The 25,943-nt window shown below is 41.7% G+C and overlaps 1 protein-coding gene across 1 annotated transcript; it reads right to left on the reverse strand.

Moving 5' to 3' along the window:
- Positions 1-4,872: 4,872 nt before the first annotated feature.
- On the reverse strand, positions 4,873-23,044 carry ZBTB11 (zinc finger and BTB domain containing 11). Its single transcript, XM_042810482.1, has 11 exons — positions 22,699-23,044; positions 20,340-20,575; positions 19,463-19,694; positions 17,542-18,359; positions 12,516-12,695; positions 11,800-12,036; positions 10,876-11,020; positions 10,056-10,173; positions 9,604-9,762; positions 8,960-9,135; positions 4,873-8,033 (listed from the first exon to the last, which is right to left on the reverse strand). The coding sequence occupies exons 1-11, from the start codon at positions 23,006-23,008 to the stop codon at positions 7,507-7,509; spliced, it is 3,138 nt and encodes a 1,045-aa protein (XP_042666416.1). The 5' UTR covers positions 23,009-23,044; the 3' UTR covers positions 4,873-7,506.
- Between the last annotated feature and the right edge of the window lie 2,899 nt (positions 23,045-25,943).

A 25,943-nucleotide genomic window follows, 5' to 3' on the forward strand; every position in this document is an offset into this window, starting at 1 on the left:
AACCTGCAAGTGCAGAAAGGAAAGTGCATCTTCAGTTGTATTTTTTTTATTTTATTTTAGGAAAGCTCTGACCACTTAGACTTTTGAGTTTGTATGTTCTAAAAAAATATTTTTTGTATTTTTGTATTGTATGTGTAATCTTTTTTCTTTTGAAGTCTGATGCAGTTGAATACCTGTAACTATTTTCTTTAAAGGCCTTGTTATAAACGTAACATAAAAACGTATACATTATTTTTTTTTCCATAGCAGAAATCTTTGGTTTATTTAAAACAAAGAAACAAACAAAACAACAACAGATAACCCAACCTGGGTGCTATTGGAGCTTGGCAAGGCAAAAAGAAGCATTTGCGTTTCACTTACTACATGTGGTTGTATTTGTCCAAAGAAAGCCTTGAAGATAGTAGGTATTATTAGTGAGTGGCAGTTTTATCTTGCTTCTTAGCAGTTACTGGATACATTTTTGTTTTCTCGTCTTAGGAGAAAGCTAAAGGGGATTTGGAGTAAGAGGGTAACAGCGAGACCTATTCTTTCTTAATTAACCCTGCTGTCTACCATGTCTTCCACCTCTTTGCCTGCAGCAGGTATTGATTTCAACAGTTTCCTGGTACTTATAGGCAGAGCAGCACACTTGCTAGGATGTAGGTTTCGTGGAAGTCAGATAACAGTTCTATATTTGTCTGATTTACTTCCGTGGTCAGTAAATGTAATTCCAGTCTGTGTGAGAGACTGCAATAACTAATAGATCTGATTTGAAGGTAAGCTGAAATTCTGTCTCTCAGGTTCCTTCTCAGTGCTGTGTGGAAGAAAATCAAATCAAGATTGCCTAAATCCACTTGGGACTGAATGTCTGACAGGCTTGATCTAGTAGTTACAAAGGTGTCTGTTGTCTGATGCAAAGAAGAACTGATCTGAGAAGTATGGTTGAGGAGAATGTTAGCTGGAACTTCCACTTGGAGTTCTGGGCTTCCTCTGCATTATTCATTGTCTGAATATAGTAGTAATAAAGGGGAAGGCTATATATTTCAGGGATTCTGTTTGTTTTTTGGTAAGAATATTAAAGAATTCTAAAATTAATTGTGAACTACCTGATTTAGCTGTCTGAAGTTCTTCAAGGGCATTTGCAGAGAATTCAGCTGCCTTGTAGGGAGATGTGGTTGACTGTCAGTAGTTGAAATGTGTTATCCACACAACGCACACTTTTAACTCAGAAGGCTTATGCTTGCTTAGCAGTAAAGCTTTACTTAGCACCTGAGAAGCTTGTAAAACATTTAAGACGTAAGATGAAGGCAGAAGTAATTATCCGGTAACCTTTTCCATGCCTAAACTGCATTTGAACCTGCTTTGTGGCTGGGATGTTGGTGTATCCAAGCTCATTTAACACTAATTATACAAAAAATAATGAGTGTAGGCAGCTACTGGTAGCGTTTCAAGTGTTGCTGGTGCAGCCCCTCAGTCCCGATTTCATTCCTTTGAAACTGTGAGAAGTGTACTGTCCAGATTCTCAGAATCTATTTAAACAAGCAGAAGGAAGTACGAAGCTGTCTGTCTGTAAGGTAACAGATGATGCTCTTTTAATTTTGTGTGTTTACTTCCTTGTAGTAGATTACGTAACCACGGCACTCAGACAACTTTGGCAAAAGCAGATGTTATGTCATGGCATCCTCACCCTGGCAGCAGACACAGTTGCATTCAGGCCTGTTGTACTTCATCTCTGCTAGGCCTGTGATTCTTAGAGCACCTCCTTGTCAGAACTGACATGGCTGTGCTGAGTTCTGTATGCTGCAAGTGCTTTTGTCAAAGCTTGGGTTGTGAGGAAGCCCAGAAGCTTCTACTGCCTAACAGAGTTCTTTCACTCTGATACGTGTTTGAATCTTAAAAACTACACTGTGTTTACTTTGGGAAGCTACTTGTTAAATAACAAGCCATTGCTTCTGGGTGGAGGCGTGGATATCTATACAATTAGAAGCACGAGCTGTTACATTTTAACCTTATGTAGAACTTATTAAATGTCTGCGAATTTCCATTTCTAAATTAAGAGTGATAGGAGCCCCAGAAGGAGATTTAGGTACCAAGCAAACCTTTAAAATTTAGCGTGCATTCGTTCTGCAGTGTAAATAGATATATGCCAGCTTCCCTTCAGGGTAGGTAGGGTAGGTAAGAGTGGCAGTGACTGCCACAGCTAGCAACTGGAATATAAACTATCTGATAAAGTTGCATGCAGTGAGATCTTGAAAACCTTTGCTCATCTTTGACCTCTTTCTTAAATTCGGTTCCTTGGATTTGACAGTGAAACAGATGCTGAAATTTCAGGTCATGAGCCTATGTTAATACTTTCCTTGAAGTACAAATATATTAATCTAAGGCAATGCAAGTCATAATAAAAATACAGTTCTCCTTTTTTTTTTTTTTTTTTTTTTTTTCTTCCCTAGCTTTCCATAATTTGTAATCATTATGTTTTAAGTGTTGGCTGATGCTTGGTAGGTGGTTATAAAATGGTAATTCAGCCTTTGCTTTTGTGCAAAAAATCTGGTAGCTTTTCATATTCATGCATAAGCAAAACTGCACTCTGGTGTTGCAGACACAAAATAGAGCAGTATAGTGTGAAGACTAATAATGAAGCTAGTGTATCTTAGATTAAAAAAAAAATAAAGCATATCTTAAGTGCTTGTTTAGCACTAGTCTGGGCTGCTGAACTTAGTGGTACTGAATAAGTTAATGCTGATGCTACCATTTATAAGACAAGGCCCTCGGACAGACATATTTTACATATGTGGCTGAGCTTTCTGGCAAGTCTCATAGCTGATGAGTGTCACAGTAGAGTTGTGACATAACCTAATGGTTAGCCTGCTAAGTAGGTACACAGTTCCAATGCTTTAGGTATGCACAGCTCTTCACAGCTCTTCATTTAACAGCCAGGAGGGATGTGAATCTGGTTCAAATGAAAGGGCAGGGAAAGTTTTCCACACATCACTTGTGGTTTTTAATTTTTAAATCTACAGTTGCAGCCTTACTGAACAGTATTTGTTCATTGCTAGGCCATGTTAGTCCTTGTGTACTCAGCCTTTTGAAACCCTAGTTTTGATATGTGTACTTCTGATGTAGCCTAGATTCCTGCGTGGGCTCGCAGAAGAGTTACCTAATATGCCAAAATGCTAAGGGTCGATGTGCCCAAGTCCTAGTGTTTCCATTAGGGAGCAGGATAAACAAAACCAACAAATGAATCCCAACAAAACAACCTCCTCAGGAACAAAACAACAACAAAGCTGGCTCTTCTGCAACACCAGCATTGCCTTAAGTTGCTAGCAGTAACGAGAAGGCAACTGTACGACTAATGTCCTTCAGCCAGGAGTGATGCTGGAGAGCTTCCCAGCCCAGAATAGGAGCGAAGCCATAAGTGCCACATGATGCTTCCTCCTGGGTAGCAGTGTTAAACACAGGCACAGTATACATTTATACAGTGCTTGTTGTGCTCTAGTCTGCCCGTGTCCTAACACTTCATTTAGGAATGCACTGGTTTTCCTATCCTTGTACAAGTTTATTTAACTTCAGCAAAAGTTGAACATAGGTGATAAATGAACAATATGGAACAGCTTCCTAGGTGTACGGATGAGGGCTGATCCAAAAGTAATGCCTCCTACGTTGTTATGGTGGCCCACAATGTCAGAAGCAGATGGTGGTATGGCAGTTGGGTGGAACCTTCCCCCCAATATTCTCTTCCATGTTGCTGTGACAGATGGCAGTAGAAGGGGGGTCTGACAGAATGACAGCTGACACGGGAGTGTGTTTGAAGCAAAACTGAATTCCTCCATGCAGAAAAAACAGCACCCGTGGACATCCATCAACACTTGGTGGACGTTGATGGAAGGCAAACAGTGGATGTGAGCACAGTGAGGCAGTGGATGGTACATTTCAGCAGTAGCAACAGCAGCTTGAAAGATGAGCCGTGTTCTGGATGGCCATGCACAGCTGTCATACTACAAAGTATTTTCAGTCGTCTCCACACAAATGAGCAGATTACAACCAGGGAACTGTGCATGGAGCTGAACGTCAGCTTCAGTGCATTGGAAAAATGTTGAAATGTCACAAAGCCCCTGCCAGGTAGGTCCCAAAAATGCTCACATAGGAACATAAAGAACAGAAAGAAAGCTGAAGATGACCATTTCCTGGATCCCATCATTACAGGTAATGAGACATGGCATCAGCACTACAAATCAAACTCAAGAAAGCATTGTGGAGTGGCAACAAGTGAATTCCCCATCAAAGAAGTTCAATATGCAGCAGTCAGTAAGTACAGTCATTCATTGCCATTTGAGGTAGGAAAGAGTCCTGGATTTTCTGGAACCACAACCATCAATGCTGACCAAGCTCAGTCAGGTCAGAGAAGATGACCACCTTTCTCATGCGACACAGTAACACCACACTTCCATACCAGTTGGAAGACCATGGAGCAAATTGCTTGTCCTACCACATCCAATGTATAGGTCAGATTTGGCACTTCTGACTTCCATCTGTTCAGGGCAATGAAAGATGGACCACATGGGCAACATTTTCCTATTTTCTAGCAACAGTGCAGTCATAGCAGCCATGAAACACAGTGGGGCACCGCTGCTGGTGCAGATTTTCATGAGTGTGGCTCTTGTTCACTGCTGGTGAAAATGCATAGCTAGTGGTGGTGGCTATGCTGAAAAATGTTTGGTAGCTGAGAATGTGCTCCATCAAAGTGTTACCTGCTTTCTGCATTGTGGAAGCATTACTTTTGAAGGAACCAATGTAGATGGCAGAATACAGAGAAGGAATAAGTAAGTCAAGCCTTTTCCACAGAAAAAAAAGTTGCTTAAGAGAATAATTTCTGACAATACTGGGTTTATTTAATGACAGAAACCGTAACTTTATACATCAAACACTAAATAAAAACAGTATAGTTTACAGATCAAATTATGTACAAGAATTTATTACTAGGAATATAAATGGATACATCTTAGGAGCTTTATTTTTAAAAAAAAAATCAACTTAAATAATATCAACTGCATTATTAGCAGTCTTCAAATAGGCTGTGGAAGAATCTTAAATTAAGAGCTTAAGAAATCTAAAGAAAAACATAAGGCAACTGTACAAACACAGGAACAGCAAAACAGGCATCGACAGCCCCTGCTAACTTCATGCCATTCTGAAAAGGCAAGGCACAGTACGTCAGGAAAGGGATGTCCCAATGTTCAGCTTTGATATTCCTGGCTGAGTTTCCCTTATGAAACAACTTCTCAGGTGGTTTTTCATCTGTTTTTTTGTTGTTTTTTTTTTTAATGGCAGGCCATCACATCAGTTAAAGCAGGCTCCGAAATTTCTGTTTTTACCATATGCTGGGCAAATAAATTAATGCACCAAAGATTAAAAGATTAAACTGAGGTGCCAATAATATTCTTTGTAAGGTAACACACTAAATATACAAATAATGTTCTAGCGTTATTTACAGCTGTATTTCCTTGACATTTCATCACTTAATACATAATTATTTGTCAGATACAAACACTGGAGTAAGTTTTACAGATTACCTAGCAGTCTATTCTTTTCTCATCATAATGGCAGTAAGAACTGTTAATTTACCTATGTCTTTATAATTTATAGCAGGATGGCTATCTCAAGATTCCTTTACCATACAAAAATTGAAGCGTTATAGCGAGCAGTACTTTTTCCCCAAAGTATTCCTCTTAGTTTTACTCAATTGGGCAGCCAGAAAAAAACAAAAGAAAAAACAAACCCCATACTTCTAAAGGCTGCAGGATATATAAATGATGACATTACTTCTCTGCAGGATGACCTTCACCTCTGAAATGGTCATCCACAGATTAACACAAATCCAAGGCAGGAACTTAGATTAACTTAAGAAAAAAAAAGGTCAACACTGCTTATCTGCATGCTTGTAAAATAGAAAAAGAACAGTGTGCTGTAGCTTCGTAAGCAGATGCTCATAGTTAAATGTGATGAGGTAAAAATACTCATTCAAATGAAGTGGTTACTTTATCATGGATTCTGCAGTGCTCCTCAGTGGATCTTTTTCATGGATACAGAGATACACACATCTAACTTCATTTACCAATTGCACTCGACAGTGTTCCAGGCTTCCATGGGTATGCTGCTGCTGCTGCCAAAATTGGAAAGCATTTGACAATGCTAGAGGGACTAATTTAAATAACACAGTTCTGACTGTTCAATCTGACATCATCTCCAATCAGACACATTTGTTGTTTAAAAAGAACTTAAAAAATGAAAGAACCCACACCTTGAGATGCATACAGTACATAGTACTAAATCACAGACATTTCAACTAGGGGCCAAGCGTTGCTGTGAATCAAGCTTTCTAGTACGAAAACCTAGTAAGAATTTTTCAATCCACATAGTATAACACGAGGTAATTAGCTTGCCCTAGCATTTGTTACAGCAGCAGCAATAAAATCACCAGTCTCCAGAAGACATTTAAGACCAATTTATTACATGATACTGAGATACTCGTAATTCTCTACCCTGATACTGCTGTGTCCCCCATTTGGGAATTGTCAGAGCTCCTCCCATCAGCAAGATACCAAATCAGATCATAACTAGCAGGACTCCTTCAGTACAAAAATATGCCCATTCTCAAAGAAATGTGCCATTACATCCCTTTCACTTACAACTTTCTGTATCAAATTTAATGCAGAAATATATCTGTCACTAAGTTACCCGCTTTGGATACACAGAATAACAGTTCCTTTACACATCTCAACATTATTCACCTAAACATAATAGAGGATGAGGTGTAAGCTCCTCACTTAAAAGATGAAAGGCAGTTTACCGTAGAGTAATATCTCTGAAATGGGCTGTCTTCCAGTGAATTTGTTTTCCTCATCTCAGAGTACCACACCCTCAGACATCAGAGCAGTCGTGCCCATTAGTTTTTTTGGAACCTTGGACCTGCTGCCCACTGACTTGGAATATAAATAACTTCTGCAAAACTGGGATTCACTGATTGCAGAGGTCACAACTGCCAAAAGACAAAAGCCTCAGATTTTCTTTAAGTCACACACAAAGCACAGCTGAAGCATTTCATCATTCCCTTGTTTTGGGCAAGAGATGGAACCCAACTCTGGCGATTTGCTGACAAACTTGATGAAATGCACATTAAACAAAAGTTATCAATTACTGTATGTTTCTAGGTTTTAGTGCAGCTTCTTTGTACATGTGTTTAAATTTACAGCACGATACTTACCCAGGAAATATTATTAGTCCAACTTTTTTTTTTTTTTAAAAAAAAGACCAGTACAGACATCTCTGCCTTCAAAGTATTGGCCTAAACTGAAGCATTTAAACTTTTTCTCTGTAGCACACAGTGCAATATTTCATAGCCAAGAAATTCAGTATAGGGGATTAACTGTTTGAGAACAGGTGTCACCGTAAGTCTTGGATACCCAGCTAAAGCCTGGCTGCCCCACATGGTAAGACTTTGGCCCCCTTGCTCTCTCTTACAGGCTCTACTCACTCTGTCTCCGTAACATGGGCTACTTCTACTTCTACAGTTTCCATGGCCTGAGTAACTTCAGCCATTTTCTGTCCTTGCTGCTGTGCAAGTACATAATTTACCACCTGCATGATGCTTTGGTCAGAAAGAGTAGAGACTGACGAGCATTGCTCAGTAGTTGCAACTGCTTCGATTGCTTCAAGCGTGTCTCCAGTCACCACCACAGTTTCGATCTCCTCACCACCAACACTAATCTCCGTTTCTTGTTCCTGCATGTCTGCTGCTAAAATGCTGATGGCGTGCTCCACCTGCGTTCCCTGGTTATGAAACTGAAGAGTATCTTTCTCCAGCATTATTTTACAGGGCACATAGTCCCTGTGAAACTTGGTCATATGCTTTCTCAGCGTCCGGGCATCGATGTAAGCTTCGTTGCAAACCGGGCAGACATACGGTCGTTCTCCAGTGTGCGTCCTCACGTGGCGCTTCAGGGAGCGTGCATCAGCCCAGGCGACTCCGCAAGTGAGACATTCAAATGGCTTCACACCTGTTCTCAAAAGCAAAGCAAAGCTGTCTCAGCCTTTGTAAAACAGTGAGAAATGACAGGGGGGACAACAGAAATCTGAGAAGCACAACTTTTTCCGTACAAGAACAGGATCTCGCTTACCCCTTCGGTAATGCAGTATAATGCAAGGACCAGACATCTAGATTTTCCTTTCCACAGGTGCTCTTCACAAACTAGTGTTACTTCCCAGAAATTCCCTTATAACATTCCTTTTCACGCAGTTTCCCTGTTACATGTGGCTGCTTAATTTAAAGCAAATGTGACTGTTTTTGTGATGCTCTTTGGAAATGATGCTTCACTTAATAGTGTCACTTACATTCCCACTTACACCCCCTTTCTGTAAATCTTTTTAAACACACCTCTCATCAAATCAGCACTTATTCTAGTTAGCTTCTAAGGCCATCTACAGCTTTTTTCTTCCTCCCTCACTCTGCATACATTGAAATACTGCATGGGATGTGAAGTTTTTATAATCTTGTAATAAATCAGGAAGGTGACCAATTTCCAGTGGTTCCTTTTCTAAATTCAAGCCAACAGTTCTCTCGACTTAGAAATGTTTTGTTAACTGCGTGCCATTCCAAACTACTACATACAAACCTTTGCCAGATACACTGCTTTTTATCATTTCTAAAAGAAATAAAGGATTCCTTTTCCATTAAAGCTTCAGAAAGACAAATTAGTACTGTCCCCATGCTACCATAGTTTTAGAAAGATCCTAAGAGCCACTTCTGGGAATCACTGCAAGCAAGTTAACTAATTAGGACAAGCCTAAAACTAACTGGCCAATCTATAAGAATTTCTGTGTCTCCTGCATCACAGGACAGACAGATTCAGTGAAAACCCACGATAATCTCTTTGCAACATTTTTAGGGGCTGGGGAACGTGCTGACTGCCTGCTTTCCACATACCTTGATGATTGTTCATGTGTCTCCTATACTCCCGGAGCTGTGTGAATTTTCTTCCACAATGCTCACAAACTCGTTCCAGGTTTTGTTTTGCTCTTCCTTTTTTCCCATGCGTGGCTTTCTTCACATGTCTTCTGTACAAAGCCTTCTCATAAAATTCTTTACCACACACATTACACCTAGAATGTGTTAAATAGGAGATCTGTCAGAGCCATTATCCTATGCTTCTCTTAAGTTGCTTGAACAAAAACTGAACTTTAATTAATGTAGGTAAAGTTTAATGGGAATGCTGCTTCCTATGACAGGTAATTCCATAATTAAAAATGTGAAAGCCATATTTTCTCCTATTCACAGCCACAAAGCTTCCACTTCCCACTCCAGAGCAGCAAGATCACATACAAAGCATTTCTAAACTAAACACATTTATCCTCTTACGACTTCTTATGTATTAGCCCCAGGGTTGTGCCAGCAAATTACCAGTTTGACCAGCTGATTTGAAATCATCCATCCATTCCCAAAAACTCAAGGCTCCAGTCAAGGACAAACAATTAGCACTTTTACCACAGACTAGACAGTTCCTTCTGACTAATTTAGGGCTGTGGAACTGTATAATCTCGTATATTTCAGTTAAGTACATTTCTTCTTACCTATAAGGGTCTGTGACAGAGTGAGACTTTACATGAGAATACCAATCTTTCTTCCAACTGTAACATTTTCCACAGAACTGGCACTGAAATGGCTTCACATCTAAATGTTTATTCATATGCTGACGGAGATCTCTAGCTTCATAGAAACTCTTTTCACACCTGTAGAAGTAAAGGTCTTAGCATTCCAATGTAGGGTCATCAATACTGATACAACATTTGCTCAAGGTACTGTATGGTGTATACAACAACATTACAACATGATTGCATGAGACTAGTTAAAAAACGTTTTCTCTCTCCAAAACATGTATTAACAAAAGCCTTTTTTTCAATTTTTCTTTTTAAATTATTATTATTTAGCACTTTACAAGTCCTATTGCAGGCAAACAAACAGCTGTGTTTCAAACAGAACTGCTTTTAATCTTAATAAAAAACACCACCACAGAACAACTTACTGAGTACACTGGTATCCACGAACTTCAGGCTTTGGTTGGTGTTTCTTTATGTGTTTACTGAGTCCCGATGCCCTATGGAAAGATTTTCCACAGATGGTGCAAAGATACTTGGATTCTCCTGACAAAAACAAAACCAGGCATGTTACAAAGACAAGCCTCCATCTCTCTGGAATGCTTTGTGAAAGCATTATTTTCTTCTCCTGGAATTTATCTGAAGGGATGAGAACACCTACAGGTTGCAGACCATACAAATAACACATTGTTTTCCTCTTTCATGGCATAAGATGTAAGGTATTTAAAAGTAGGAATAAGAACTGAAGCATATTTCTCATACTGACTAAAAATATCTGTCTTTTACTGAAAAAATTTAGAAGAGCAGCAGATAGTATCTTTTTTCTTTATGAATGTTTAATTAGTACAGAAAATCTTGTAAAACATACACAGATTCTGAAGAAATTTAACTTAGCAAGTTGTCCTCTGAAAGTACAGACCAAAAGCGTACACAGTGCTCCGAAATATTCCATCCCCTTGTCTGTCTCTGTTGAACCGATATAATACAGGCATAAACAACAAAAACATAGCAACAGACTAAACGTGGCTCCTTGTTCTCATATATAGTATTTGCTTATTAACCTTCAGCTACAGTGAAATATGCCCAGAGAAGGAATGCAAGATGACTGCTTACCTCTAAGTCAACAGGTTGACCAAAGGGAAGAACTAATTATTTCCAACAGTACCTTTCACACTGAAGAGCAATGTTAGCGTTCACCAGCATACAAAAGCCATCCAAAGTAAAAGGCTCCTCTTCCTTCTCACTTACCAGTATGAATGCTCACATGTTCTTGAAGGCTTCTTTTTGTGACAAAGGACTTCTCACACAAATCACACTTAAATTGTTTCTGTACTTCGTGAAGAGCTAAGTGCATTTTTAATCCATGCTTATATGTAAAGGTCTTTCCACAAACCTGAAAAGAAATCCAGATCCAAAAACAAATAAAACTCAATACTTAAAACACAGCTGCTTTGAAAAGCTGTTGTCTTCAAACAGAAAAAACTTCTGGATTTCTTAGGAACTAGGATGACCAAGTTTGCAATATCTCACACGTAGCAAAACAAGTCTGTTAAAAACAGGAACGCTCAAGCGAATACATATTCTAGACTGAGAACATTAATTTTCAAGATCCCATATCTAGTTCAATTCTACTTCTCAGTTTTGAACTACAAGAAATATCATCAGGAATGTTACAGTATTTTCTCCGTTCTGTAATGATCAGAGGGCTGGAGCACCTCTCCTATGAGGAAAGGTTGAGGGAACTGGGATTGTTTAGCTTGGAAAAGGGAAGGCCCTGGGGAGACCTCACTGTGATCTTCCAGTACTTGAAGGGAGCTTATAAACAGGAGGTGGAACCAACTGTTTACAAGGGCAAGTATCGAAAGGACAAGGCAGAATGGTCTTAAAGTGAGACAGGGGAGGTTTAGGTTAGATATTAGGAGGAAGTTTTCCACACAGAGGTGGTGACGCACTGAACAGGTTGCCCAAGGAGGCTGTGGATGCCCCATCCCTGGAGGCATTCAAGGCCAGGCTGGATGTGGCTCTGGGCAGCCTGGTCAGCTGGTTGGCGACCCTGCACATAGCAGGGGGTTGAAACCAGATGATCACTGTGGACCTTTTCAACCCAGGCCATTCTACGATTAATCTATTTTTCAGAACAGAGAGTCAATACTAAAATATTTTTCTCTTTACCTTGCAAGCATGTGGTTTTACACCAGTATGTTTGAGCATATGTATCCTGAGAGAATAGAGCTTAGGCAGAGTTCTCCCACATATATCACATATGAACTCGCGCTTAGTTCTCCCTTTCACTGAGGACACTCCTGTCTCTTCCACACCATCAGCTGCAGCATTCACCTCAGTCTTGCGCGTGTGTCGGACAAGATGGGCTCGCAGGGAGGCACCATACTGGAATTCTTTTTTACACAACTGAAAAAGAAAACATTACAACTTTACTTTGCTTTAACATTTAAAATTAATTTCAAAAAAGCTAGAGCGAGGATTTTAAGAGCAGTAATCTGATCAGGTAGGTCTACAGCTTGACTCCTATAGACATTTTATCTCTGGTTAATTAAATGTTGAATTTCATAGCTAAGTGAAGAAGTGCTGATAGCTTCCCAATAACGCTCCAACTTGCAAGCTACTCTAAATATAGTTGCAGATGTACTGCTATGGTAAGGAGGAAAACCCACCCCAGCGCTATGAACAACAGTGTGCCTGAGAGCATCATGTGACATGGGAACATGTCCATGTGGCTGCACTGAAATCTACCTATTCAGATCAAGGCTCCATCTGTCTCTAACATCTATGAGGAAAATAAAAGCACATACTAAAAGAGACAAGAAAAATAATTATGAATGTTATTACTGAATGACTTTTAATAGCAAGGTTACGGACAAAGAACTTACTGGGCACTTGTAGTCTTTAGACCTTTCATGCTTCAGTGTGTGCATGATGAGTGCATAGCGTCGCTGGAACACCATTCCACACTCAGTGCATTTGTGCTGAGCTTCTACCTCATTATTTTCTGTGGTCTCTCTTTTGGGCTGTTTCATTTTTTTCCCTCTCTGAACCAGCTTCATGGCAACCTACATCAGGAAAGCATAACCTGTGAATGAACTTTATTACAGTACAATTCATACTTCCTCTGAAAGTCAGCACTAAAGCTCATTTTTTTTTTGTCACTGTAACATCAACCAGTCTTGCTTAGTTTACGCTTATAGGGCATCACTGTCCAGTAGTTTTCTGTTTACAGCTATTGTGGTTTTAAAACAGGACCATTTTTCCCTACTGTGATCTGATTATAATTAATTGTCTCCAGAGACAACTAATCCTTCAGCCCTGAGTAACTAAGTAACCTAGCTTGGTTAAGTGCAAACTAAGGGACACACAGAGAGGAACCACAAATACTTCCCATCATAACTTCTACCAAATGTTTCCAACTATTTCTTTAAATCCAACATCCCCTCTCAGGATTTATTTCAGAAGTCATCAAATTACAGAAAAAAAAAACTGGCTTCAATCATTCTTACCAGCTAACGAGAAGAGTTAGTCACAACCTGTAAATAAATTTACAATATTTAAGCAAAGTTACTTCCAGTTAAGGGTGTTCTAACTTTCTTGTTAGGCAGTACTGGTAGATGATCAGTAAGAGCTTCGAAAATTCATGCTTTATCCCTGACATCTCCATGCCAACTGCAATTATTACAAGTATTTTTTGCTGTAATTTCTCTGCCATGTTATTCTTCCAGTATCAAAATTGGGACCTCAGGAAGGAATGGTTCTTTGCTAATCCTCATAAAACATCCAGCACCACGTGGGGAGCTGAGTCAAGCACGAAACAAAACCACAAAACTATGAAATCGATTATGAAAGCAGAAACCCATTTTTGACTCAAATTAAATAAATTTGAACAATTATTTAAAACATTCCTCTGTCAAGGGCAGGAACTTAAAATTTTCAAGTAAGTTAAGCAAAGCTTCTCCTGAAATTATCTTCAAGATAACGCCCCTCCAAAAACAGAAAAAAACCCAAAGTCACAAATATAGCACTTGCTATATTTTTACTGTCCTAGTTTCAGTACTTGGCTTTAACTTCTTAACCTGTTAACAGAGGCTAATGCTACCATCTGCTAGGATAACAATAACAAATTACACATCTGAGCCTGGGACTGGTAGATCTACCATGGAAGGACTTCACAGAACACTGGAAAGATGTAACATGCAGTGAAGTGGAATGAATAAAGCAAAGCTTACTCATCAGGGGTGGGACAGAGAAGCTGCCAGACCTTGTACATCCCACAGACTACTACCCACTGCTGCCATTTCACATATGCTAAGGGAATAGCATTGCAATTGGTACATCAGCCTCAATAAGAGCCCCTCAAATGCCTGTACACTAATACACGAAGTATGGGGAACAAGCAGGGAGTTGCAGACAAGTGTGTGCCTACAGGGCTATGATGTCATTGGCATCACTGAGATATGGTGGGATGTCTCCCATGACTGGGAGGAATTGCTCAGTATAAACTCTTCATGAAAGACTGGCAGGGGAGAAGGGGAGGGGGTGCTTCCACATCAACAACCAGCTGGAGTCCATGGAACTCCACCTAGGGACAGAGAAGGAGCTGACAGAGCTTATGGGTTAGGGTTAAGGAAAGGCAGGGGGAAGAGACATTGTAGTGGAGGTCTGCTACAGGCCACTCGATGAGGAAGACCAAAGTGGATGAGGCCCACTGTAAACAGATAGGAGTAGCTTCACATTCACAAAACATGGTCCTCATGGGAGAGTTCAACCACCCCAATATCTGTTGGAGAGACAACACAGCAGGGCACCAGACATCAAAGAGGTTCCTGGAATGTGTTGATAACTTCCTCTTCCAAGTGATACTACAAGAACACACAAGAAAAGGTGCTACGCTGGACCTTGTCCTCACCAATGTGGAAGGGCTGGTGAGTAACATTAAGCTCAAGGGCAGCCCTAGACTGCAGTGACCACGAAATGGTAGAGTTCAAGATCCTTAGAGCAACAAAGATGATGTGCAGCAAGCTTGCTACTCTGGACTTTAGGAGAGCAAACTTTGAACTCTTCAGGGAAGTGATTGGCAGGGTGACATGGGATAAAGCCCTAGAGGGAAGAGGGGCACGAGAAAGCTAGTCAGTATTTAAGGACCAACTCCTCCAAGCTCAGAAGCAATGCATCCTGAGAAAAAAGAAGGCAAGCAAGAATGCCAAAAGGCCTCCACGCATCAACAAAAAGCTCCTGGACTTAACTAAGCACAAAAAGAAAGCCTATAGGGAGTGGAAGCAGGAATGAATTACCTGGGAGGACTAGAAAGAATTTGTCCAGGGATCAGGTTAGAAAAGCTAATGCCCAGATAGAATTAAATGTAGCCATGGGCAGAAAGAGGAACAAGAGAAATTCTACCTATCACATATATCAGTGATAAAAGAAGCCCAGGGAAGATGCAGGCCCTCTCCAGAAGGAAACTAGAGACCTGGTCATGGGTGATATGGAGAAAACTGAGGTGTTCAAAGACTTTTTTGCCTCAGTCTTCACCAGCAAGGGCTCTAGCCATACGACCCAAGCTGCAGAAAGCAGAGGGAAGGACTAGGAGAAGGAAGATCTGCTTGCGTAAGTGAACATCAGGTTCGAGACCATCTAAAGAACCTGAAGGTGCTTTGGCAGGGGAGTTGGACTCGATGATCTCTGGAGGTCCCTTCCAACCCCTACAATTCTGTGATTCTGTGAAATTCACAGGACCTACTGAGATCCTTCCATTGGTTCTAAGGAAATCAACAGATGAAGTTGCTAAGCCACTATCCATCATATTTGAAAGATCATGGCAGTCTGGTGAAGTTCCCACTGACTGAAAAAGGGGAAACATAACCCCCATTTTCAAGAAGGAAAAAAAAAGAAGATTCAGGGAATTTTAGGCCAGTCATCTCACCTCCATGCCTGGCAAGATCATGGAGCAGATCCTACTGAAGGCCCTACTAAGGCACATGGAAAATAAAGACAAAGTGATTGGTGGTAACCAACATGGCTTCACCAAGGGTAAGTCATGCCTAACTTGGTGGCCTTTTATGATGGACTTACAGCATCAGTGGATAAAGGAAGGGCAACCGACATCATCTACCTGGATTTGTGCAAAGCATTTGGCACTGACATACATGACATCCTCATAACCAAACTGGAGAAAAATGGATTTGATGGATGGATCATTTGCTGGATAAGGAATTGGCTGGATGGACATACTCCAAAGTTGCAGTCAATGGCTCAGTGTCCAATCGGAGACCAGTGACAAGTGGTGTACCTCAGGGATCAGTAATGGAACCAGTGTGATTTAACATCTTAGTAGGCAATGTGCACAGTGGGATCAAGTGCACCCTTGGCAAGTTTGCAGACAACACCAAGCTGAGTGGTGCAGTTGACACACCAGAGGGAAGGAAGGCCATCCTGAGGAACCTGGACAGGCTTGAGAAGTGGGCCCATGCCAACTTTGCGAAGTTCAGTAAGGCCAAATGGAAGGTCCTGCACCTGGGTCAGGGCAATCACAACCAAAGATACAGACTGGGTGGGGAATGGCTTGAAAGCAGTCCTAAGAACGATTTGGGGATGTCAGTTGATGAGCGACTCAACACGAGCCAGTAATGCGTGCTTGCAGCCTAGAAAGCCAACTGTATCCTGGGCTGCAACAAGAGGAGTTTGAAGGAGGTGATACTGCCCCTCTACTCTGTTCTTGTGAGACCCCACCTGGAGTTCTGTATCCAGTTCTGGGACACCCAGCACAAGAAGGACATTGAGCTGTTAGGGAGTATGTCCAAAGTAGGGCCATGGAAATGATCAGAGGACAGGCTGGGAGAACTGGGGCTCTTCAAGCTAGTGAAGGCTCTGGGAGGGACTTACAGCAGCCTTCCAGTACCTGAGGGGGGCCTACAGGAAAGCTGAGGAGGGACTTTTTATAAGGGCAGGCAGCACAGGATGAGGGAAAATGGTTTTAAACTGGGAGAGGGTAGCTTTAGACTAGGTATCAGGAAGAAATTCTTTGCTGTGAGGGTGGTGAAACACCAAAACAAGTCGCACGGTGAGGTTGTGGATGCCCCCTTCCTGGAAGTATTCAAGGCCGTGCTGGATGGGGCTTTAAGCAACCTGGTTTAGTGGGAGGTGTCCTGGCCTATAGAAGAAGGGTGGAACTAGATGATCCTAAAGGTCCTTTCCAATCAAACCATTCTATGATTCTAGGCTACTCTCTCACAAAAACAATTGACGACAAAAAACGCCTAATACTCACTGAGATCAATGTCATATAACCATGTACACCAAAAACAGTAAAGGCTCCTGAACGGGACAGAATAAGACCCCTGTTTCATTACAAGAAAAAAAATATGTATATTCAGCTACTAAGCATTTACTGTGTCTGAGTGCTTGTTTATTAATATCACTACTCCTTTTTTCATTACATTAACCAGTCCCAATCTAAAGGTAGCAGCACTGGATCATTGTGATTTACGACTGTCTACATAGGATGTGAGTCTTAACAGATGTAGGCCTGACTTCAGTAATGGATCTATATATCTGTATATTTGTCTATCACTGACATATACATGTGCCACCTAAGAAATAAATCTGCAGGTCATTAAGAGTTTTAGGAAGTAGATACACCTTCCGTCCAACCACAGGAAGCTATGAAGGTGATACTCAAGGTAGGCTAAGAATAGCAAGCATTCTAAAAATCTCCAATCTGGAAACAGTTTTGATACTCCCCCCCAACAACGGCCACATATTAAGTTACTTCAGTTTGCAGTAATGTTAATTTCTCAATAAAAAAAAACCACTTAAAACATTTGCCAGACAGTGCTTGGAAATGAGAAACAGTCTTTTCAAATTGATTTGGAAACAAACGACCACAAACAGGCCGAAGCAGAAGAATACCTGCTGTATTGCAGATTTAGGATTTGTCTTTCTGTTCTGCAGTTTCTTCTCGATTCCTTTATGCAACCTGATGTATCCACCTTCACTAACAGACCGCTGCCGAAGCTTACTCTTGTAAGTGTCATCCTGGCTGGAAGCCAAGCTTTCCGGTGGCGAGGCCGAAAGGCTCTGTTCTCCACTTTGCCTGCCATGCTTTTCCTTGAGCATTTCTGAGGAGTCTTCAGAAACAGTCTCTGCGTTTACTTTACAATTCTCATCTGTCTCCTTTTCCAATGGACTTTCTGTATCCATGGCTTCCAGAACTGATGGCTCAGGCTGCCTGGCAGACATAGGGCTATTTGAAACGCTCTCTACCATCTGCATTTTGACACCATTTTCAATTGCTTCAGATTGCTCCACAGGCTTTGAAAGATCATCAGGACAGGCCTCCACAGGCCCTGGGGGTGGGACGCCAGGCTGGGATTTTGCTTTTTCCTCTGGCTCAACAGAAGAAGGAGCTCCATTCACAGTTGCTGTTACTTCACTGGCCGCCAGCTCTACTGGCAGTGGCTGCTCAACACTGTCCACAGGAGCTATCTCAACTGCAGTTTGCTCTGTTAAATTCTGTGTTGATTCTACTGTTTGAATATCTCCCTTTTGGTACACTGTAATTTGTTTCTCTTCCATCTGTTTGTGAACATTCTCACAGATTTCAAGAACCTCGGACATGAGGAGATGCCGGGCAAGCATAGCCAGTTCTGCCATACTACAGAAGTCGAAAGTTAATTCTGAAGTATAAGCAAATTCCAGTAGTGGAAGGAAACTTGACTTGCAAAACCCTACCAAGAACAAAACAGAAGATTAGAGCAAACACTGATGACCCCCCAGTTACACCAAAATACCCCATGATAGATACATCAGTTCATCTTTGATATGGTTAAGTCTGACATTTAGAGTGAGACATACCCACACGAAGCCCCTCAAACCCAAATCACCATCGCTTAAACAAAAACATCCTCCTTATATATTTTGTTCATGGACAGACAACTTTTTCAATAAGCAGAACAGAAGTTGTTTCACAATAAAATTCTTAAGATGATTGTTTGAATATCTTTTGAAGCAAATTAATCCTAATTTAAGGATTTCTGGATGCTACAAGTCTTTCTGGATGCTACATTCAGAAAGTAATTAAGAGTTAAGTAACAACTGAAGCTGCAGAAAAATAAGGCTAAAAAGTGGCCAGTGGGGAAAAAAAAAAAAGAGATAAGCAAAAGCTTGCAAAGAAGCATTTGGTATAATTTCCCACAGTTCAATAAATCATACATCTAATATTTGGGTAACCTTCTGGACCATCATATATGTTCATTCATGTCTATTGTTCATGCAAAGACAGAGATGGTTGAGAAACCACCAGGAAAAGAATAGAACACATGCAAGTTCTGTACAATATTCTTCATCACTACAAAGCTATTTTTTGAACGTTTATTTTTGGACCATCTCCCATCTTCAAAGAAATAAAGATTTGAGAAAGAAGCAAAAATATGGGAAGCGATTTTTTCCAGACACGAGACAATTTAGTATTTGCTTCTCAATTTGTTGAGAAGCCAGTGAACATCCCTTCTTCATGTCTTCTAACATTTAAAGTCTGGGACTAATGTAAGAAAATGCATGTAAACAAGCTAAAAGCAAGAAAGCAAAGATTCTAAGAAATTAGGAGATGGAATTCCATTGTCAATTCAATATGGGAGATCAGATATGCAAAACCAGAGCCATCGCTGAAGCATTAAATGCATACAAAATACTTGGAGATTAAGAGAAGGAAAAAAAAAAAGGCAAGATAAAGTATTTGGTTGTCTCGAACACTCAGAAGAGACTAAAGCAAATACTGTACATCTTACTTCATACATAACAATTTCTATCTTTGAAACCCACAACAATTCACCTGACAGATCCACTACAGCTTCATGACTAGTGACAGCTCCCTTCTCAATGAAGAGCTCTCGGAAGTACTCGCTGTTGGCCGCCAAGACAGATTTGTGAGCTTTGTACTCCTCTCCTTCAATCAGCAGAGTCACATCACAGAACTGATTGGAAAGCCTCTGCTGATTCAGCTGGTTTAAGACTGACAGACAATGTTTGGAAGATGACTGCTTCACAAGGCCCTTACTGTCAACCTGCCACAAACAACATCATGAGAACTTCATTACATTTAGACATTACATTCTTTAAGCATTCATACTGAAACACAAAGACAATTATTTGCTGCAACCATAAAAGTAGTTCAAGACTGTATTAATCTTACTATCATTCTCTTTCTTTAAGCATACCAAATCTCACCCTCCTTCGAAACAGTTAAAACAAACAGGAAACATAGGAAGACGTATCCAATCAATTCCTTTACTGCATTTTTCAAAGCTGCAACATGAAACTGCTTCTAGATTCAGTAGCCTTTACACATGTGAAACCCTGCTTACCAACATCTAAAATTTTATATATAAATATAACATAGTTTATTAAGTAACAGATACAAATATCATGAGAATCTTATATGGAATGCTTCACTTATACTTCTGCAGTTCATTTTCCCTCAAGTCTCACATGCATATACAGAAATTAAAGTCATTTTATTTTCCAAAGGCCACCTACTGTCACTAGTTTCACGTCACATACACCAGTCACCTGCTTCCACACACTGAATATTTTTGCCAAATCATATGTCATCTTATCATGACCAGATTATAATAGCAACAGAAAATAGATACACAACTAGAAATGCATTAACATCTTAAATACATTCAGATGTAAACAATGGTACTTACAAATACAAGCTCATGTTTTGCTATTGGCTTCTTCTTCACAGGCTTTGGGGACGCAGCTGGGATTGATGCCGCATTACTCACTTCATCATCTGTTTCATTACTGTCTTCATGAGATTTTACATCCAGTCCGAGCTCTTCCAGCATTTCTGAAGGATCTGACAGAGATCTAGAACGATCTAGCTTTTCTTGGCACTTGCTGCATTCTTTAATGTAATCCTTAACCTGCTTAAGAATACCTAAGGAAAATTAACAGAAGTTAATTAGGTTTGCAATCTTCATGTAATTCACCTTAAAAACATAATTAAAAATGTGATTAGCAAAAATATATGAAATGATTATTTAAGAAAAATTAAGCCAGTTCTCTATCCTTTCTCTTTATACCAGTTCTGTCTATAACACTATTGTATTATTTTTAAGCTAGGAAAAATATTTCAATTTACATATTCATTATAAGAATCCCAAGACAACGAAAGCTGTAAATGTATCCTGCAATTAGTTCCACGCAAATTAGATCTCCCTTTGTCCTCACTAAAGAGGACAAGAATTTAAAAGCTTATGTAAAGGCTCTTGCAAAACTGGGACCAACTGAATTACAGGCAATGACATCGGTATGTATAATTAACACACATTTAAGTCAGCTGCTTAGAATCTAGAAGTTTAAAGAAGCTCTTCCCTCCAGTACTTTATGAGATGTAACCAAGTAATTTTGGATACTCAACAGTTCCTAACCTCAGTGTCACGTTTGAGACATGAAGGCATTCTAGAGTACAGTTTTGAACCCAAATTCATTTTCTCCACAAGGACAGCATAAGAGCCCATAGAACCCATTCCTTTATGCTTCAAAATCTATCACATCTCAGAACCTTGGCTGACACTGCATTAGACTCATGCTGCTCATACTGTTGTGGAATATGCCATGTTAGATACGCATTCCTGTTAAGGATTGGCAAAATGCAGACCTCAAGCAACATAAGACATGAAAACACATTTCAGACATGGTTTATGTTTCCTTGATTCCAGCTAAAACCTGGGCAGGACATGAGGTCTCCTCTGCAGATCCCACTTCTAATACCATTCTCAACCCCGGGCCACATTCCAGCCCATTGGTTCCCAGCTACAGCCCCAGTAGGTCAGCATCAACGTAGGAATGATGAATAAGTGAAAGCTGCTGTGCCCTAACACCAAGAGAGGATCATAGCAGCAGGGAAAGCATTGTCTTCACAGAGAGAAAAAATAAAATGCACAAATTTAAAGCTAGGTATGAACTTTACCATTCTAAGAGAAATAAGATAAATTATACAAATTAAGCTACTGACAAACAGAAGATAAACTGAAGTCCGTTAAGAATGCATGGATGGATGGGTGCCTAGGATAGCAGCAGATGCCACAACAGTTTGATACTGGGCAGACAATGAGAACCTACACAAAGGCAAGGAGACCATCATTCAGAATGCATCTATCAACTTGGAGTCTCCAAATCCTTTTTCACATTAAAGACCTTCAACTCAAAAAGATCTGGACTGGAAGAATGGGCTGCAGCTAGAGTATGAAGCCTACAAATCAAAACAGAGAAAACTAAAGTTGCAAGGGCAGATGTTAGGGAAAAATTATCTATTCAGAGTGTAGTGAGGCACTGGTACAGGTTGCCCAGCGAAACTGTGGATTCCCCATCTCTGGAACCATTCAAAGCCCAGATGGATGGGGCACTGGGCCCTGATCTCGTAAGTCATAGCCCTGCCCACAGCTCAGTGATCTGTGTCTTCCGAGCTAAGCCACTCTATGATTTGCTTACTGACAGCTGAAAAAAAGCAAAACGAGAGAAGCAGGACGAACAGAAAGCAGGCCCTGGGCAACCGAGAAGCTAGAGATTTGTTTAATGGATACCTCAGATTGCAAGTAGAACACCAGCTCCATAGGGAACATAGATCCCAAGCTGCTGGCTCAGCTGCAAGAAAGCTATGACTGAGAATTACTGATGTTAGCGCAGCACTGTTTCTAACTGCTGTGACATCACTCCGCTCCCAGCTGGGGGTTAGCTCTGTGCGTGCAGCTTCTCATTGGAAGGAAACAGGCAAATGTAACGGTGAGTGCAACAACCACACTCAACAGCGATGCTGCTGGCGCATCTAAGACAGCGAGGCCGACATCCTAAAGACCGACCTAAGGCCAACGGAGCCTTGAGAAGCACGAAGCAGGAGCCCTCTCACGACACATCCCCCTCTGAAGGGCAAAGTCTTCCGCTCCCAAAGCGCCAGCCGCGCGGCGGCGGAGCACGCAGGCACTGCCTCTCAGCGTCCCCACGGCGACGAGCACGGCTACGCGCGGCAGCGCCGTCCCCGCGGGTGCCCCCCGCGCTCACCTCGCCACCAGTACTTCTGCGACAGCCCCTGCCAGGTCTGCAGGCGGGTGCGGTGCGCGCCGTCGGGCGCCAGGTGGGCGGCGCGGATGAGGCGGGCGCGGCGCTCGGCCTGCAGCACCACCTCGAGCTCGGCGAAGCGCTGCTGGTCCCGCTGCCGCCGCTGGTAGTAGAGGGTCCCGCCGCGGACCACGTAGCAGGCGGCCGCTTTACGGATCTTCCGCTTGGCGTTGCCTTCCGTGCCCGGCGCGTAGGGCTCCCGCTCGTTGGTGAGGTAGCGGAGGATGGCCAGGTAGCTCTCCTCGCTGGACATGGCGAGATGAGGGGGCTGCGGGGCCGGGCTCCCGCTCCCGGGGCCGGCCGCGTGCGGTGGACCCCGGGAGAGGGGTGCCGAGGGCTGCGGGGATCCGCGTGTGGCGCGGTGGGCGCCGGCCGCCCCCGGGCGTAGCGGGGTGGGGGGGGACGGACAGGCGGCGGGAGCCGGGCCTGAGGGGGAACTGGAGTTTCGCGGCCAGCGGCGGCGGGAGGGAGGAAGAAGCTCGGGCAGCAGCAGCAACGGAAAGACAAAATGGCTGCTGCACAAGAGGAAGCGACGTCAGCAGCCCGCGCGCCGCGGCGGAGCCGGGTGAGTGTGCGCAGGGAAGGGATAGAAAGAGCGCGGCCGCCATCTTAGAGCCGGGCACGGCGCGGGCCGGGCGGAAGGCTGGCGGCGGCCATCTTAGATGTGGGCGAAGGCTTGGCGGGCTGGAGCGGCCCTGACTGGGGCTTCTGAGTGTGTGCTTCAGTACCCTGGTCGAGCATTTGGTTATCCGCCGGATGATGTGGGGTTGGTAGAAGTGTCTCAGAGAGGCCGGAGAGCTGAGTACCAAAGTATGGGGTGAGGCTGAGAGCTCGTGTGCCGGGCCTCAAAAAGAGATGGCTTCGTTGCGGCCTTGCTGTTCCTCAGCTGTCCCATCAGAGGGTGCAGGAAAGGTGGAGGCAAGCTCCTCTGAGTTGTGTAGCAGGAGGCAACAAATACAGGTTCGTACACAGAAAGCTCTCGTTATATTATGATATTTTATTGATTTGTTTTATAACCACGGTAATTATAAAACACCAGACTAGGTTTTCTTATGAGACAGCAAGACTGGGTACAGCCCTGAGCAACCTGATCCCATCAGATGTTCTCTAAGTAAGGGGTGACCTCTAGAGGCACGTTTCAATTTAAGTTATTCTGTGGGTCTATTAAAAAAAAATTAAGCATTCCATTTTTAGTGATAAATACTTAATAGAGGATCAATGAAGTTGCATTAGGTAACTGCAGTGACTTTTATTTACGAATTTATTTGTTAAATGCATTATATTATATCTGTTTGAGCTGAATAATATGCAGTTGACTACAGCCTGCCTTGTTCATTAGCATCGTATCTCACAGAAGGAGTAACATGATGGGCTGTTCTTTCTTATCCAGTCTCCCTGTATCAGTCAGAGCTCATAAATAAACAGCAACAAACAGTAATCTTATAGCATTCTTACGCTTCACTACAGTAACCTCAAGCATCCAAAACCTGCAGACTTCAAGACTTGGACCATCACATCTGACAATCAATTCCTACACATCACTCGTGGCATTACAAGCAAATCATTTCTAATGGATTATCTCTACTTTTCAGCTGATGAACTTTATGTGCAATTTTTAAGACTAGCTTTGGCAGTCGTATGCAGTGTGCAAGCAATACCAAAAGACAAAATAAAATCAAGTTTTAATAGTTACTGCTAGCACAAGTAACTCAATAGTTTATACAGTTTTAAATTCTCCTCCCTGTTAAGTTTCTGGCTTCTTCACTTTAAAAAGTTTGGTGCGAGTTTAAAAAGGGTCTTCAACTGAGTTCTAAACAAGAGTAGCTCCTATAGTCTTATAGCAAAAAGCACTACTACTAGGAATATTCTGGTGCAAATTCCACTAATGCAATCAATCAAACTGGATCTATTGTATAAGTTGTAAACTTGATGTGATTTGTAGTCTAATTTATTAATGAAACCTAAATATAAGTCAAAATAATACCTGTCACTCAAAGCATCCACTACTGTTGTTGCATTTTTGAAGTCTAAAAGATCCAGAGAAAGCAAATCTATGAAAAAGTTTATTTCTTAGCTAATGTAATAACATAACAAAGCAAGCCCTCAAAGCTCTTCAGAGTAGCTGTAAAGTGACAAATGGATTGAAAAGCAAACAGTAATGCATTTTAATTGTCAAGAGCTTTGAGAACTTAACTGACTGTACTGAAAGTGTACTCCTTATAGGCGTTTGCAAATGTAATACTGTTTTGCATTGTTAATGTGGGTCGGGCTGAGAGATAGTTTAGTGGTCAAGCACTGGAACAAGCTGCCCAGAGAAGTGGTGGAGTCACTGTCCTTGGAGACATTCAAGAACCATGTAGATGTTACACTTAGGTTTAGTGAGCATGATGGTGATGGCAGTCAGAACTAGCAATTGAGGTCCTTGAAGATTCTATGTAGCATCAACAAATGGAGAATCAATCCAGAGGATAAAAAAGTTCATTTTCTCCTATACTTCTAGTAAGTTAAAAAACACTGCTTTCCCAAAGCTATTACTACCCAAAGCTAAGAGGAAGTTTGGGCACGCTGCCTACAAGGCTAAAGTCCTAAACCAGAGAGCTGTGTACCATACATAAACAGTTTAGATAGCCATTCTCCCTGGGAGTGGGAGAGAATTACTAAAGGGATCCCATGTCTGCATTGTTTATGAGCCTAAACAAGCTTGAAGTAAATGTGTACCAACAAATCCATTTTCATAGACTGGCTTAGCTAAGAAAGTTATGCTCTCCTTTGCCTCTTTTCTGACCCAACGTATCTGTAGAATTGCTTATCATTTTCCATATCTCTCGCCAACTTTCGTTCCATCTGCACCTCAGCTTTCCTGATCCCATCTCTGCACACCCGTACAGCAAGTCCCTATATTCTTCCTAGGCTGCCCATTCCCACTTCCACAGCCTGTGGAATTGTATTTTTCCTTCTGATCCATCAGCAGCTCCTTGCTCAGCCAGTGCCAGTTTTCTAACTTCTCTGCTCTTTTGCTGATGGATGGAGAGCCTTTGTGCTCTCAGAAAGACATCCTTAAAGAGCTGCCAGCTCTGTTCCATTTATTTGTCTCTAAGGAGTTTCAAATTGTTTTTCCAGAAGATATCTGGATAGTAGAAATTTCCCACCAGGATAAGAGCCTCTGAGCATGACATCTCTTGCAGCTG

This window comes from Centrocercus urophasianus, unplaced genomic scaffold (assembly GCF_019232065.1).
Source record: "Centrocercus urophasianus isolate 14NV4802_14NV808 unplaced genomic scaffold, USGS_Curo_1.0 seq_12, whole genome shotgun sequence".
NCBI classification, from domain to species: domain Eukaryota; kingdom Metazoa; phylum Chordata; class Aves; order Galliformes; family Phasianidae; genus Centrocercus; species Centrocercus urophasianus.